Source organism: Ovis aries, chromosome 15 (assembly GCF_016772045.2).
Source record: "Ovis aries strain OAR_USU_Benz2616 breed Rambouillet chromosome 15, ARS-UI_Ramb_v3.0, whole genome shotgun sequence".
Classification (NCBI taxonomy): Eukaryota; Metazoa; Chordata; class Mammalia; order Artiodactyla; family Bovidae; genus Ovis; species Ovis aries.
The window spans coordinates 51,120,688-51,136,896 of record NC_056068.1 but is presented as its reverse complement, the minus strand read 5'-3'; the positions used below and the strand labels follow the sequence as shown (position 1 = coordinate 51,136,896).

The window sequence follows — 16,209 nt, the reverse complement described above, 5'->3', positions numbered from 1 at the left end:
CTTGATATTGTCTAACACATCACATATAAAGATCACCTCACACTTTTACCAGCCTTATTTTTTATCATAATCTCAGTTTGATGAGTTGTTATGTATTCAAGTTCATGAATCTTTTCTTCTGTAGTTATAACTTGCTATTAAGGCTATCCTGTGAATTTTTATTTCAGATATTACATTTTTAGGTCTATAAGTTCGGTTTGGTTCCTTATATCTGCCAGTTCACTCTTGTTTATTTTCATGATGTCCTTTAAGTATATTTATGAAAGTGACTTTAAAGTTCTCATCTACTCATTCCATGATTTCTGACTCTCTCCTGACTGATTTTTCCTTTGGTTGTGGCTTGTATTTTTCTCTTATTCAAATATTTAGTACTTTTTTTTTTTCACTGAATATGAGAAATAGTGACTGTTTGGCTATTGAGTGTCTGGATTCTCTTTTCCTCTGTTAAAGCCTGTTGAGTTTTGTTTGGGCAGCAAGCTCAATTTGACCTGCAGATCAGTTAGATCTGTTCAAGACTTATTTTTAAGCTCTGTTTAGATTGGTTTAGAGTAGCCTTTCCAGTAGGTCTAGTTCAGCCTTATTACTAATGGATCTCCTTTCTGCCATTTCTTCTTATTCCTTGAGAATCCAACAAGGTCTCTGGTCTCTCAGCTCTGGCTGGGTAGAACTGCAACATCTTTCAGTCCTATACAATCTCTGGGAATTTTTCAGTTCACAGCTCCATGGTAGACATTCTTTCCATAGTACTTACTCTTTGTGTCTCCTCATGGAGTCCCACTTTATGTACTTTCAATTTATTATGGATTTTTATTCATTTAATGTATTTTTAATATTATAGTTGTCCTGCTTTAAGCCCCATATTATCTAAATTTGGCCAGTGAGAGTCCATTTAAGCTGACTTCTGTGTCCTTTTCACATTACTCTTGTTAGTCTTTTAACATTAATTTGTTTTCTAGCACAGCAAGCTATCTTACTGCTGTTCAGTCGCTCAGTCCTGTCCAGCTCATTGTGACCCCATGGACTGCAGCATGCCAGGCTTCCCTGTCCTTCATCATCTTCTGGAGCTTGCTCAAACTCATGTCCATTGAGTTGGTGATGCCATCCAGTCTCACCCTCTGTCATCCCCTTCTCCTTCTGCCTTCAGTCTTTCCCAGCATCAGGGTCTTTTCTAATGAGTCAACTCTTTGTGTCAGGTGGCCAAAGTATTGGCACTTCAGCTTCAGCATCAGTCCTTGCAATGAATATTCAAGACTGATTTCCTTTAGGATTGACTGTATTGATCTCCTTGCAGTCTGTGGGACTCTCAAGAGTCTTCTCGAACACCACAGATCAAAAGCATCGATTCTTTGGCACTTAGCTTTCTTTATGGTCCAACCTCACATCATACATGACTACTGGAAAAGCCGTAGCTTTACTAGATGGAACCTTTGTCAGCAAAGTAATATCTCTGCTTTTTAATATGCTGTCTAGGTTGGTCATAGCTTTTCTTCCAAGGAGCAAGCGTCTTAATTTCGTGGCTGCAGTCACCATCTGCAGTGATTTTGGAGCCCCCAAAAATAAAGTCTGTCACTGTTTCCATTGTTTCCCCATCTATTTGCCATGAAGTGATGGGACCGGATGCCATGATCATTTTTTGAATGTTGACTTTTACGCCAGCTTTTTCACTCTCCTCTTTCACTTTCATCAAGAGGCTCTTTGGTTCCTTTTCACTTTCTTCCATAAGGGTGGTGTCATCTGCATATCTAAGGTTATTGATATTTCTCCCGGCAGTTTTGATTCCAGCTTGTGCTTCATCCAGCCTGGCATTTTGCATGATGTTAGACAACAGCTCTGCATAGAAATTAAATAAACAGGGTGACAATATACAGCCTTGATGTACTCCTTTCCCAATTTGGAACCAGTCTGTTGTTCCTTGTCTGGTTCTAACTGTTGCATTTTGACCTGCATACAGGTTTCTCAAGAGGCAGGTAAGGTGGTCTGGTATTCCCGTCTCTTGAAGAATTTTCCAGTTTGTTGTGATCCACATAGTCAAAGGCTTTAGTGTGGTCAGTGAAGCAGAAGTGGATGTTTTTCTGGAATTCTCTTGCTTTTTCTGTGATTCAACAGATGTTGGCAATAGATTTCTGGTTCCTCTGTCTTTTCTAAATAACAGCTTGAACATCTGGATATTCTTGGTCCAGGTACTGTTGAAGCATAGCTTGGAGAATTTTGAGAATTAATTACTTTGCTAGCATGTGAAATGAGTGAAAGCTATCTTAGGTTCGCTTTGTATTTTCTCTGCCCATATTTAGAATTAACCTTTTCTCCAAGAAGCCCTGCTTTCTTTTAGTATATAGAATAATATTTAGATACCAAAGTCTAGGCTGTGAAGGTGCTTATTGCACCTGGTTTGTGGTATAGAAATAAATGGGAGTCATTTATTTCTTGGCCCTTTCTTGGCCCATGGTTTAGAGCTAGGTATTTTTTTAGAATCATGAGTTCATACTGATATTTTCAGTTAAAATTTAAAATTGGAAAGATTTTATTAAACTTCTTTGGTTTTTATGTGTGTATCTTTTATTTCACAATGAGATTTTTACTTCCTATATTATCATGATATTTTATTTGCTTTATTCTACGTATGTATTAAATAGTTTCAAAATTAAAATGCAAATATTATTAATAATACTACAGAGTGACATTTAAGATCTCTTGGAATTCTGCTTGAATGTAGGCTATATCTCTTCAAGGGTTTCTGATTCTGATAATAAGGGACTAGCTTATATCCTCTTTTAGATAACAATTGCTAATCTAATCTAGGGTAAAAATATTTAAAATACCTATTTGATAGAACTGGAAAATGCCCCAAAGCATATAAGAACTTGAGAGGAATAGACTCTTCAAAGAATGGGACTATACCTAGTGATATTTACATTTTACAGCTCTTCCTGAAGGGCTGTACAACTAAGATTCAAGCAGAGAGCCTCAGCCTCACTGGCTTGAGCTGGGATGTCAGGGGTTCTCAAATTTGCATATAAATAGCCATCCAAATCCTTGGCCAAACCTAAATAGACATGTGGAACAGAAACTGCAAGGAACTTGGCAAGAAACAACAGCTAGAAGGCCCCCCGCCCCAAAAAAATGAGCATAAATTTCAGCTGTTGTTCATCAGAGGGAAGCAATGCTAATCATTAGAAAATGGAAGTGATTATATTAATATCAGACAAAATAAGTGGCATAAGAAATGTTAAGAGAGATGATGATTCATAATGATTAAAAAGAAGTACAGTTCATCAAAACAATTCTGAATGTGTTTGTAGCTAGTAACAGAGTTACAGAATAGTTCATGTAAAAACTGAAAACAAAATGAAGAAATAAAAAGCCTCTTGATGAAAGTGAAAGAGGAGAGTGAAAAAATTGGCTTAAAGTTCAACATTCAGGAAACAAAGATCATGGCATCCGGTCCCATCACTTCATGGGAAATAGATGGGGAAACAGTGGAAACAGTGTCAGACTTTATTTTGGGGGGCTCCAAAATCACTGCAGATGGTGATTGCAGCCATGAAATTAAAAGACGCTTACTCCTTGGAAGAAAAGTTATGATCAACCTAAATAGCATATTCAAAAGCAGAGACATTACTTTGCTGACTAAGGTCCGGCTAGTCAACGCTATGGTTTTTCCAGTAGTCATGTATGGATGTGAGAGTTGGACTGTGAAGAAGGCTGAGCGCCGAAGAATTGATGCTTTTGAACTGTGGTGTTGGAGAAGACTCTTTAGAGTCCTTTGGACTGCAAGGAGATCCAACCTTTGGATCAGAATGATCCAAATCATTCTGAAGGAGATCAGCCCTGGGATTTCTTTGGAAGGAATGATGCTAAAGCTGAAGCTCCAGTACTTTGGCCACCTCATGCGAAGAGTTGACTCATTGGAAAAGACTTTGATGCTGGGAGGGGTTGGGGGCAGGAGGAGAAGGGGACGACAGAGGATGAGATGGCTGGATGGCATCAATGACTCGATGGATGTGAGTCTGAGTGAACTCCGGGAGATGGTGATGGACAGGGTGGCCTGGCGTGTTGCGATTCATGGGGCCGCAAAGAGTCGGACACGACTGAGCGATTGAACTGAACTGAACTGATAATCATAGTTTGAGACTTCAGCTTTCCATTCTGTAGTTGATGGAACAAGGAGCTAGAAAATTAGTAAATGTATAGAAGACTTGAATAACACATGAGCCTACTTTACCTAATAAACATTTATAGAACCCTCCACTCCACAGGAGTAGAATATACTGCTATGTTCTTTTAAAGTAGACATGGAGAAATTCCCTGGGTAGTCTAGGCATTAAGACTTTGTGCTTTCACTGCTAAGGGCCTGGGTTCAATCCCTGGTCAGGGAACTAAGCTCCCACAACCCATGAGGCCTGGCCAAAAAATAATAATAATAATATAAATAAAGTAGATATAGAATATTTAGTAAGACCATAGACTATACCACAGACCCATGTCACTGAGTCTGAAAGGATGTCATGTGGAGTTTGTTCTCTGGCCCATCAGAATAAAATTAGAAAGCAGTAACAGAAAGCTATCCCAGATATTTGGGAATTAAATTATTAAGTACAGTAATTTGTTGCTGCCTTTGAGAAAAAAAAATCCAGTTTAGTGGCAAAAACAACAATGATTTATTATCTTTCATCATCTGGGTTTTGTCTGTGTTGTTCTCCCCATGATTTGCCCATGATTACTCAAAGAGCTGTACACAGCTAGAGGATTAGGTCTTTTTCCCATATGGCCCTCCATCCTCAAATAGGCTAAACAGGTCTTCCTCACATAGTGGAGGTATATACCAAGAAATCGAGGCCTAGTAACGCTCTTATCAAGCCTCTGCTTTTATCAGATTTGTATATGTTATGTTCCATTGGCCAAAAAAATAATCATGTGGACAAGACCAGAATCAATGTGGGAGGGGATGCATGGAGACTCCTGTGTTTCATTGGGAGTAACCTTCTACCACAATTGATATGACCTTGGTTAAGTCATTTTTCTCACCTATTCAGTAGAGTTTATGATATACATTCTCAGGCTTGTTGTGTGAATTAAATGAAATAGTATAATTATATAGTACCTAGTATATATGATAAAAGTTGTTTGGGGGTGAGGGGGCATTTAAGGTACCAGAAGTAATTGAGTGGTAAATGGTATTATCTACCATTATTCATTTCCTACTGTATGCACTGACCTAAATAGTAGGGTTACAAATAGACCCAGTTCTTATTCTTAGAGAAATTATATTTTGAATATAAGTTAATTAAGCCCAAATTAGGGTTACAGATTTTGTAAACTTTGTCAAAAAGTTTCATAAACTCAACCATGGTGTGACACTTGGATACGAATATGTTCAGTTTTACATTAAAGTTGGTTAATTGACAGTGTTAATACTCCCAGGTTTTATATCTTAAAAGATCTGACTTTTTAAAACATCATTTTAAAAAGCTCTATCTTTTTACAAGTTTTAAAAATGATTTGGTCATGCAGTATCTGGAATGCCATCAAGTTTCAGAGAGCTATGCTCTACAGAATTTTAATCAATTGGCAGATCATCAAAATGTACTTGAAAACACTGGAAAGTTCTGCTTTTAAATAGTTGTTGAAATATAAACAGTTGGAACTCTGAAGGAAGGCTAACATAGTTTATTCTGGAACTGCAATCTCAAGTTTGCAAATACCATGTTCTTTAATTGTTTGGCAAAGTACTGACAAAAATAAATCTTATGAAAACTAGATTACTTAGATTTGAGAAAATAGAATATACTGATCTTTCTCACTCGTGTGTGTATGTGTACGTGTGTCTTTTTCTCCCTTTCTTTCTTTGTATTTTCTTTGCTTCTCTGCTTTAGCAGTTAAATGACTTACACTTATAATTTCCAAAAAGAGGTTTGTTAGTTTACTCATTTTTTTAAAAAATTTCATTGCCTATATTAGTTTAAAATACCTACTAGAATGGTTCTGAGACTACTGGATATCCACATGCAAAAGAATGAAGCTGGACCCTGACCTCACATCATATACAAAAATAAACTCAACTCAGAATGATCAAATACCCAAATGAGACAGTTAAAGCTATAAAAACCTTATAAGAAATATGGGGATTAACCTTTGTGACCCTGGATTTATTTGATATGACACCAAAAACCCAAGCTACAAAAGAAAATAAATAAATTGGACTTAATCAAATTTTTAACTTTTATGCTTCACAGTTAAGAAGTGAAAGACAACCCACAGAATGGGGAAAAATATTTGCAAATCATTGCACATGGTGACTGCAGCCATGAAATTAAAAGATGCTTGCCTCTTGAAAGAAAAACTGTGACAAACCTAGACAGCATATTAAAAAGCAGGAAAAAAAGCAGAGACATTACTTTGCCGACAAAGTTCCGTCTAGTCAAAGCTATGGTTTTTCCAGTAGTCATGTATGGACGTGAGAGCTGGACCATAAAGAAAGCTGAGTGCTAAGAGTTACAGTTTTTGAACTGTGGTGTTGGAGAAGACTCTGGAGAGTCCCTTGGACTGCAAGGAGATCAAACCAGTCCATCCTAAAGGAAATCAGTCCTGAGTATTCATTGGAAGGACTGATGCTGAAGCTGAAACTCCAATACTTTGGCAGCCTGATGTGAAGAGCTGACTCATTGGAAAAGACCCTGATGCTGGGAAAGATTGAAGGCAGGAGGAGAAGGAGACGAAAGAGGATGAGATGGTTTGATGGCATCACCGACTCAATGGACATGAGTTTGAGCAAGCTCCAGGAGTTAGTGATGGACAGGGAGGCCTGGCATGCTGCAGTCCGTGGCGTCACAGAGAGTTGGACACACTGAGTGACTGAACTGACCTGATTTGCAAATCAGATATCTAATAAGGGACTTTTTATCTAAAATACATCAAAAGGCTTACCATAAAAAGACAAAGACACAATAAAAATAGTAAAAAGACAACCCAACTTTAAAATGGACAAAAGTTCTGAATAGACATTTCTCCAAAGAAGATATATAGATGATTAATAAGCATGTGAAAAGATGCTTGACATTGTTAGTCGTCAGGGAACAAATCAAAACCAGAGTGAAATGCCACTTCACATGCACTAGGATGGCTAGAATCAAAACTGGCCAACATTAGCAAGTGTTGCCAGGATGTGAAGAAATGGTAATCCTCATACCCTGCTGGTGTGATTGTTAAATGAGGTAGCTGCTTTGAAAAACAATTTCCCCAAATGGTCAAACATACTGTGACTTTATGACTAAGTAAGTCCAGTCCTAGGTATACATCTACAAGAAATGAAAACATAGGTCTACAGGAAAACTTGTACACTGATGTATAAGTTGTATACAACTGTTTATAGCAACATTTTCATATTAGCTGAAAAGTTGAAACAACCCATCAACTGGCTAGTAGATAAACAAAATGTGTTATATCCATGCAACATCCATAGAAAGGAATGAAATAACACATGTTACAACGTGGATGGACTTTAGAAACATTATTCTAAGTAAGAGAAGCCAGACAGGAAATATTGTTTGGTTCTATTTATATTAAATGTTCAGAACAGGCAAATCTAAAACCTGGGTTGGGAAGATCCCCTGGAGATGGGAAAGGCTACCCACACCAGTATTCTGGCCTGGAGAATTCCGTGAACTGTACAATCTATGAGGTCGCAAAGAGTCCGACTCCACTGAATGACTTTCATTTTCTTTCATAGAGAAAGACAGTAGATTAGTGGTTCCAGAGGCTGCAGAGAATAAGGGATAGGGGAGCAATAGCTAAAGGGCGGGAGTGCGGGGAGGTTTGGAGGTGATTAAAATGTTCCAAAATTGTGATGACAGTGCTATAGTTAAAATGGATAACCAAAATAGCACAGGGAACTCTGCTCAATATTATGTAACAACCTAAATGGGATAGTAATTTGAAAGAGAATAGATACATGTATATACATATACATGTACATGTATATGTATAGCTGAATCACTTTGCTGTATGCCTGAAACTGTCACAACACTGTTAAATAACTATGCTCCAATAAAAAGTTAAAAAATAGAAGAAAGTTGTGATAATTGCATGTGTCTGTGAATATGCTGTAAGTCAAGTGTATTATGTAATTTAAATGAGTAAATTATATGTGTACTTTATCTCAATAAAGTTGTTACCAAGAAAAAATTATTAGAAGAAACAGATTTTTGCAAGTCTATTTACCAAGTAGTGTGCCACAAGCCACAGTCTTTAATTACTATATATTAAGGTCTATGTGATATCCAAAACCACTAAATTGTGTACTTTAAAGTGACTAATATGGTTAATCTTATATGAATTTTTATCTCTTTTTTTTTTCCCTTTGGCTGCCCCATGTGGCATATAGAATCTTAGTTTCTCAACCAGGGATCAAACTTGTGCCCCCTATAGTGGAAGAGGGGGATCTTAACCACTGGAGTGCCAGGGAAGTCTCACTGCAAAACTTAAGAATACAAAATAAATTCAGCAATGAGAGCTCAGTGAAAGAAGTCAGAGCTCAGATCCTTTTTGATACCAACTCCTTTAGCAGAGAGTCCAGAGAGTGATCAAAATTGTATACTGTGAGGGCTCAGTGAGCACACTTGTTTGTCCGAGAGTTGCATAGAAGGCCATCCAGTGAAGGTCCTCAAAATTATCTCAATGGAGCCTTCAAATGTTGAGGAAGACACCACCACTCTTAATACGAAGAACAGTGAGGCTGAATTTACTACTTGCTAAACCAAAAAGGAATGATATTTATAAAATATAATCTCTCTAACAAAGTAGAACTGATGCAAAGGGTTTTGAGAAGTGTGGGTTTCAGGGACTGACAGATTTTCAAAACGGGGAATGTACAGACTTGTTCACTTTTAACTGGTGTGTAGAGATAGGACTTCCCTAGAAGTCGGTAGGGAAGGAGGTCTGTTCTTCCCTAGACAGTGAAGAATCCGCCTGCAATGCAGGAGACCTGGGTTTGATCCCTGGGTTGGGAAGATCTCCTGGAGGAGGGCATGGCAGCCCACTCCACTATTCTTGCCTGGAAAATCCGCAGAAACAGAGGAGCCTGGCGGACTACAGTCTGTGGGGTCTCAAAGAGTCAGACACAACTGAGTGGCTAAGCACTAGCACACAGAGGTTGGACTGTTGGAAGCCGGAGTGGACGCTTGACTGCTGATGCTTACTGGAGTGAGGCTGTGGTTGACTGGCTGCCTTGCAGAAGCAAGGGACTGTCACTGATGGCTGACTTAGAGGCATGGCTACTGGGCAAAGCAGTTACTGTTTGATTGGGACAGGTTTGAAGTAATTCTATGATTACTTGCTTATGGCTTGGAACAAGAGCTAAAGAACAGGCAGTGTTTCCTTTTCTTGATGGAGCATAGAAACTTCTTTTATTCTCAACATCTCCTGTTTCTGATAGCTGCGTTAGAATCTAAAATCTTTACTCGGTAGGCAGTCAGGAATCATGGGTGTTTTTAAGCAGAGAAGTGACTGATGAGATCGTTCGTAGACTTGTAAAAGGTGGATTATAGAGGAGAAGAGAAAGTCCAGGAAATGGGTTAGAAGGCTGTTGAAAATGCTAAACTTAAGACTGTTCTGAGGCATAGCCTTATTAACAGGAGAGGAAAGCAGACTTTATGTTGCATTAACATCTTCCTTTTCCTTCCCTGTTACCGCTCTCTCTCTCTCTCTCCCTCTCATCAAGTGAAAAATTAACATCTATGCCAAGGAAGAATTACTAGTGAATATCAAGATTGTCCTAATTACTAAATCAGGAATAACTTAAAAGCAATCAATTTGAGGAAAGAATGCTTTGCTTTCTGACCATTTTCTTGGTTCTCTTAGATAATTAAGTTGAAAGCTGAAGCCCGACTGGACCTACTAAAGCAGATTGGTGTTTCTGTCGACACATGGCTAAAGAGTGCAATGAACCAAGTGATGGAAGAACTGGAAAATGAGCGATGGGCCCGCCTTCCTGCAGTGACTAATAATGGAGCCTTACACTCGGTACGGTTTCTCTTGAATATGATGGGCTAACTTCACTAAAGGATGCTCTTCTATGACTGTGTAACCAAACTTGATAATAGCCAAAATTTTAAAGAAAAAGTAATGGATTTTCTAATGGTTTGTGGTTTTTTCCTTTAGTCTATCACTAATTGAGTTAAACTTAGTGTAGGAAAGAGAGAAGAAAAGAATAGTACTTTTTAAAATGTGCATTATATAGTGATAAAATATTATCACTGGTAGGTTTATCATTATCCCATTCATAAAAGTAGGTATATTTCTTATCCGGAGGTAGCAGGTTAACAATTTTAGTCTAGTGTTTCCAGAGTTTTCAGAGGTCTTCTTCAGTGTAAATGAAAATAAACATCCGGAGCATTGTGAACAGTGTTGAAGAAGGGAAAGGAACACAGCCTATGACTTAGTCTGTTCAGTTCACAAGGACTGCCACACTCTGCTCACAGTCTCTTTCATCAGGGAGACAGTGCTACAGGTACAGGTTTATGAATAAGGCCAGAACTCATGCTGAAGTTTTCTTACTGCAGGTTCAGAGTGTTCTCCACTCTGATGCATCCAGTTCAACCATGGTTTTTCATCCTGGAAATCTGAGTATCCGAAAAGTTCAGTGATTTGCCTGATACTACATAGGTGGATATATAATGCCTTGCTGGTCGAACTATTTTTTCCTGCTACCTCCCTACCCATTATTCTCTCTCATCTAGTTTATTTCCATATGGCATTTATTACAATCTGTATTTGTCTTCTTGTTTTATTTATCATCTATCTTCTTCCCTGAAATGTAATTTCCCTGCCTACCTGGTTCACTGTTCTGCACAGCAAAGTGTCTGGCACATATCAGTACCCATAAATATCTGTTGAAGGACAAAGTGAATGAATCAACAGATAAATGGAATAGTGTGTGTACTCAGTTTCTCAGTCATGTCTGACTCTGCAACCCCCTAGACTGTAGCCCGCCAGGCTTCTCTGTCTATGGAACTTTCCAAGCAAGAATACTGGAGTGGGTTCCCATTTCTTACTCCAGGGGATCTTCCCAACTCAGGGATCAAACCTATGTCTCTTTGTCTCCTGCAGTGGCAGGTGGGTTCCTTACCTCTGCACCACCTGGGAAGCCCAGATGGCATAGTAGCAAACTAAAACTCTAACCTCCTGACTTTCCACTATATCCATAGTGCCTCTTCAATATTTGTGCCCTTCAGATAAAAGGAATCGAGCTAGAGAAAGTGGCCATAGTTTAAGAACATTCCTGGAAGTTTTGTCAGTTTTTTCACATGGCATTCTGACTTTCTAATGAGAATACGCTTGTACATTTAAAAAAGATTGTGAGTGCATGTGCAATTTAAGGAAAAGCAATCTACTGAAGGTTTATTTTTATTTCACTATTAATGGTAATCCAGCTGGGGAAAATAAGTACATATCACCTACTTGACTTTGGGGTTAGAAGAACTTACCTTGTTTCAAATACAACTGAGTTGCTCTGTCTCATGGAATCTCTCTTCCCATTGCATCTTTTAAAAGCCACAACTTCCATCTAATTCACATTATTCTGTTTAACAAAACTTACAGTGATAACAAATTCCAGATACATTCTTGCTTTTGGCTTCTTCAACAGTACTTACTATTGGCAACTTATCAACCCCATGGTTTTCTGCAGACTAGCATCTTTTCTAACTCTATCAACTGGGCAGGCGCTTATCCCTATGTGCCCACTTCCTGGGCAAATTGGAGATGAACAAGACTTGGTATTTCTCCTCAACAAGCTTACAAACTGGTAGAGCAGACAGACTTCTATGGATCTTAATGATACATGGAAGTATATGACTGAACTATTGTGTAGCAAACTTGAAATTGATAACTCCTAACTCCTCAGCACATATTGGAAAAAGTCTGGATTTCAGAAATTCTAAGATACCCTCCAGCTCCAAAATCTCATGGTTTTGTAAAATTGTATCAGAAAAACTTAACATACCTCATTTTATTGCAATTCACTTTATTGCGCTCACCAACAATTACATTTTTTAACAAATTAAAGGTTTCCTTTTTCATTTTGGAGAAGGAAATGGCAACCCACCCCAGTACTCTTGCCTTGAAAATCCCATGGATGGAGGAGCTTGGTGCAGGCTGCTGTCCATGGGGTCGCAAAGAGTCAGGCACGACTGAGAGACTTCACTTTCTTTCTTTCTTTTTTCATTTTACGTTTGTTATGGTGATCTGTGATCAGCCATCTGTGATGTTACCACTGTAACATTTTGGGGCACCACGAATCCCATCTGTTAATTGATAAATGTTTATGTGTTCTGACTACTTCCCTGACTAGCCATTCCTCTGTCTCCCTCTGTCTCTTCTGGCCTCCCTATTCCCAGAGATGCAACCATATTGAAATTAGGCTGATTAATAATCAATAGAGTGGTCAGGTGAAAGGGAGAGTTGCACATCTCTCAGTCTGAATCAAAAGCTAGAAATGATTAAGCTTAATGAGAAAGGAACATCAAAAGCCAACAGAGGCCAAAAGCTAGACCTCTTGAGCCAAACGTTTGGCCATGTTATGAATGCAAATGAAAAATTCTTAAGGGAAATGAAAAGTACTACTCCAGTGAATATGTGAATGATAAGAAAGAAAAAAAGCTTTATTGCTGGTAGCAAGGAAGTCTTAGTGGTCTGGATAGATGATCAAACCAGCCACAACATTCCATTAAGCCAAAGCTTAATCCAAAGCAAGGCCCTAACTGTTTTCAATTCTATGAAGGCTGAAAGAAGTAAGGAAGCTGTAAAAAGAAAAGTTGGAAGCTAGCAGAGGTTGGTTCATGAAGTTTAAGGAAAGAAACTGTCTTTGTAACATAAAAGTGCAAGGTAAAGCAGCAAAATGCTGATGTGGAAGCTATAGCAGGTTATCCAGAAGACCTAGTTAAGATCATTAATGAAGGTGGTCACACTGAAAAACAGATGTTCAATGTAGACAAAATAGCTTCGCCATGGGAAAAGATGTCACCTAGGACTTACATAGATAGAGAGAAGGCAATGCCTGGCTTCAAGGCTTCGAAGCACAGGCTGACTATTTCGTTAGGGGCTAAGGAAGCTGGTGACTTTAAATTGAAGCCGGTGCTCATTTATCATTCTGAAAATTCTAGGGACTTCAAGAATTATGCTAAATCTACTCTGCTATTCTCTGTAAATGGAACAAAACCTGGATGACAGTGTATCACTTTACAACCTGACTTTATGAATATTTTACACCCACTGTTTAAGATCTACTACACAGTCTTCCCTGGTGGCTCAGTGGTAAAGAATCTGCCCTGCCAGTGCAGGAGACAGGGGTTTGATCCTTAGTTCAGGAAGATGCCACATGCCACAGAGCAACTAAGCCTGTGAGCCACAACTGCTGAGTCCACGTGCTGCAGCTACTGAAACCTGCGCCCCGGGAGCCCGTGCTCTGCAACAGGAGAAGCCACCGCAATGCAAAGCCCTCCCACGGCAGCTAGAGAGCAGCTCCTGCTTGCCACAACTAGAGGAAAGCCCATGCAGCAACAAAGACCCAGCACAGCCAAGAAACATAAATACATTTTCTTAAAAATTTAAAAGATCTACTACTCAGAAAAAAAGATTCCTTTGCAAATATTACTGTTCATTGGCGATGCACCTGGTCACCCAAGAGCTCTGATGGAGATGTACAATTAGATTCATGTTTTCATACCTGCTAATACAATATCCCATGGATCAAGGAGTAATTTTGATGTTCAGGTCTGATGACTTAAGATACACATTTCGTAAGTCTGTAGTTGCCTTTGATAGTGATTCTTCTGATGGCTCTAGGCAGAGTAAGTTGAAAACCTTTTGGAAAGGATTCACCATTCTAGATGCCACTTAGAACACTCATGATTCATGGGAAGAGGTCAAAATATCAATTTGAACAGGACTTTGGAAGTTGATTGCAACCCTCATGGATGACTTTGAGGGATTCAAGAATTCAGTGGAGGAAGTAATGCAAGAGTAGTAGTAACACCAAGAGATCTAGAACTAGAAGTGGAGCCTCAAGATGGGACTGATCGCTGCAATCATGTAATAAAACTTAATGGATTAAGAGTTGCTTCTTGTGTATGAGCAATGAAAGTGGTTTCCTGAGATGGAATCTACTCCTGGTGAAGATGTGAAGATTGCTCATGTAACCACAAAAGGTTTAGACTATTACATGAACTTAGTTGATTAATCAGGGTTTAGGAAGATTGCCTCCAGTTTTGAAAGAAGTTTTACTGTGGGTAAAATGCTATCAAATAGCTTGGCATGCTATAGAGAAATAGTTCATGAGAGGAAGAGTCAATCAATGCCACAAACTTCAATGTTATCCCATTTTAAGAAACTGCCACGGGCACCCCAGCTTTCAGCAGTCACCACCTTGATCAGTCAGCATCCATCAACATCGAAGCAAGACCTTTTTACCAGCAAAAAGATTATGACTCACTGAAGACTCAAATGATAGTATTTTTTTGGCTATAAAGTGTTTCTTAGTTAAGGTATATAAATTTTTTAGACATATAGTATTGCGTGCTTAATAGCTACAGTATAATGTAAACATAGATTTATGTGCACAGAGATCAAACCAGTCAATCCTAAAGGAAATCAGTCCTGAATATTCATTGGAAGGACTGATGCTGGAGCTGAAGCTCCAATACTTTGGTCACCTGATGCACAGAACTGACTCATTAGAAAAGACCCTGATGCTGGGAAAGATTGAAGGCAGGAGGAGAAGTAGACAACAGAGGATGAGTTGGTTGGATGGCATCACCAACTAGATGGACCTGAGTTTGAGCAAGCTCCAGGAGTTGGTGATGGACAGGGAAGCCTGATGTTCTGCTGTCCGTGGGGTCACAAAGAGTCATACATGACTAAGCGACTGAACTGAACTGACTTTATTGTGGTGGTCTGAAACCAAACCCACAGTATCTCCAAGGTATGCTTATACCAGCTAGAAAAATGGGAGAGAAGGAAATGTCCTCATCAAGGAAATGTCATTTGGGATAGTCTTTAAAGAAATTTAACAAGAGATAAAGGAAGGCATCTGAGTATGGAGGAAGGAAATGAAGGAGATATCCCTAGTATAGTGTCTGGCAGTGAGTGGTACAGACTGGTTGTACATGTTGAATAAATCAGATATTTTTGACAACTGTCCCAAAACATCAGCTCATCTAGAGACATGTCGTATCCTCTGTGAAAGCAGCATTTTGCAATCCCATTCCACTCTTTCTTCCCTCTAGTCGCTCTTACAGAACCTGTGTTTTCTCAGTTTCAGCTGAGGGATGTGTTTTGTGGATGCTCTACTATCAGTATAAATAAGGGAAAGATGTAAGAATAACATAGTTTAATGAAGTCCCAATATTTATTTAACCTGATTTTAAATGACAACCCTGAAATAACTTGGAGGAATTTGTAGCGCTTCACACTGACAGCTAGCTGGAGAGGAACAGAGAGTAGAAATACACATTCGGGGTCCAAATTATTTCTTCCATTACAGATGCCAGCAAAAGCATTAATCATCAGGTTTAGAATTCCCTTTCGTCTGGAAAACATAGTTAATAGTACTATTAGACATTACTAGTGTAAAGTGCCCTATAGAGATAGATATTTTTAAAACATATGTTGTTTATCTTATAGAATAAGGAAGGGACTATACTTTCTTGAGTATTAACTCTTTGCCTTCTGTATTATGCTGTGGTACAGAATATAGGAATAGGAAGGGGAAAAAATCACAATATAGCAATATTTTTTAATGGAGAGCATTCTGCTGGTATAATTATTCAGGATGGTTAGTCAGACCCTGCATACAGTCTCCTATGATTGGACTGCTGCCAGTGACCCAGTCACCCCTTCTGTCACTTTATCCCTTCTCATTTTCTTGCCGTCTCTTACTCAGAAACCCATATCCAGTTTAAAACCTAATTTTGAAATTATATTAATTGTAGAATAGAAAAATCATATAACTAGATAACAAAAAATTAGGAAGTATGGCAGAGAAGAAAATAAAAAAAGCTCCATCTTTATAACAACACTGTTAGCAACTTAATTGAATTCCTTCCTCTTTCTACTCTTCCTTTTTTGAACACCTTTATCATAATAAGGTTAATTTTTGATATTTTTATCTAACATTCCATATTGATGGATGACCTTCCTAATCATCCTTTTCACGTC

The 16,209-nt window shown here is 38.6% G+C and overlaps 1 protein-coding gene across 7 annotated transcripts in view; it reads left to right on the top strand.

Moving 5' to 3' along the window:
* The window catches only part of FCHSD2 (FCH and double SH3 domains 2), a 254,775-nt gene that overhangs the window by 217,066 nt on the left and 21,500 nt on the right, over positions 1 to 16,209 (top strand). For all 7 annotated transcript variants that reach the window (XM_060399995.1, XM_004016298.6, XM_060399996.1 and 4 more), the window contains one exon: positions 9,856 to 10,017. In XM_060399995.1, coding sequence (XP_060255978.1) covers positions 9,856 to 10,017 — 162 coding nt within the window. The remainder of the gene's footprint in view (positions 1 to 9,855; positions 10,018 to 16,209) is intronic.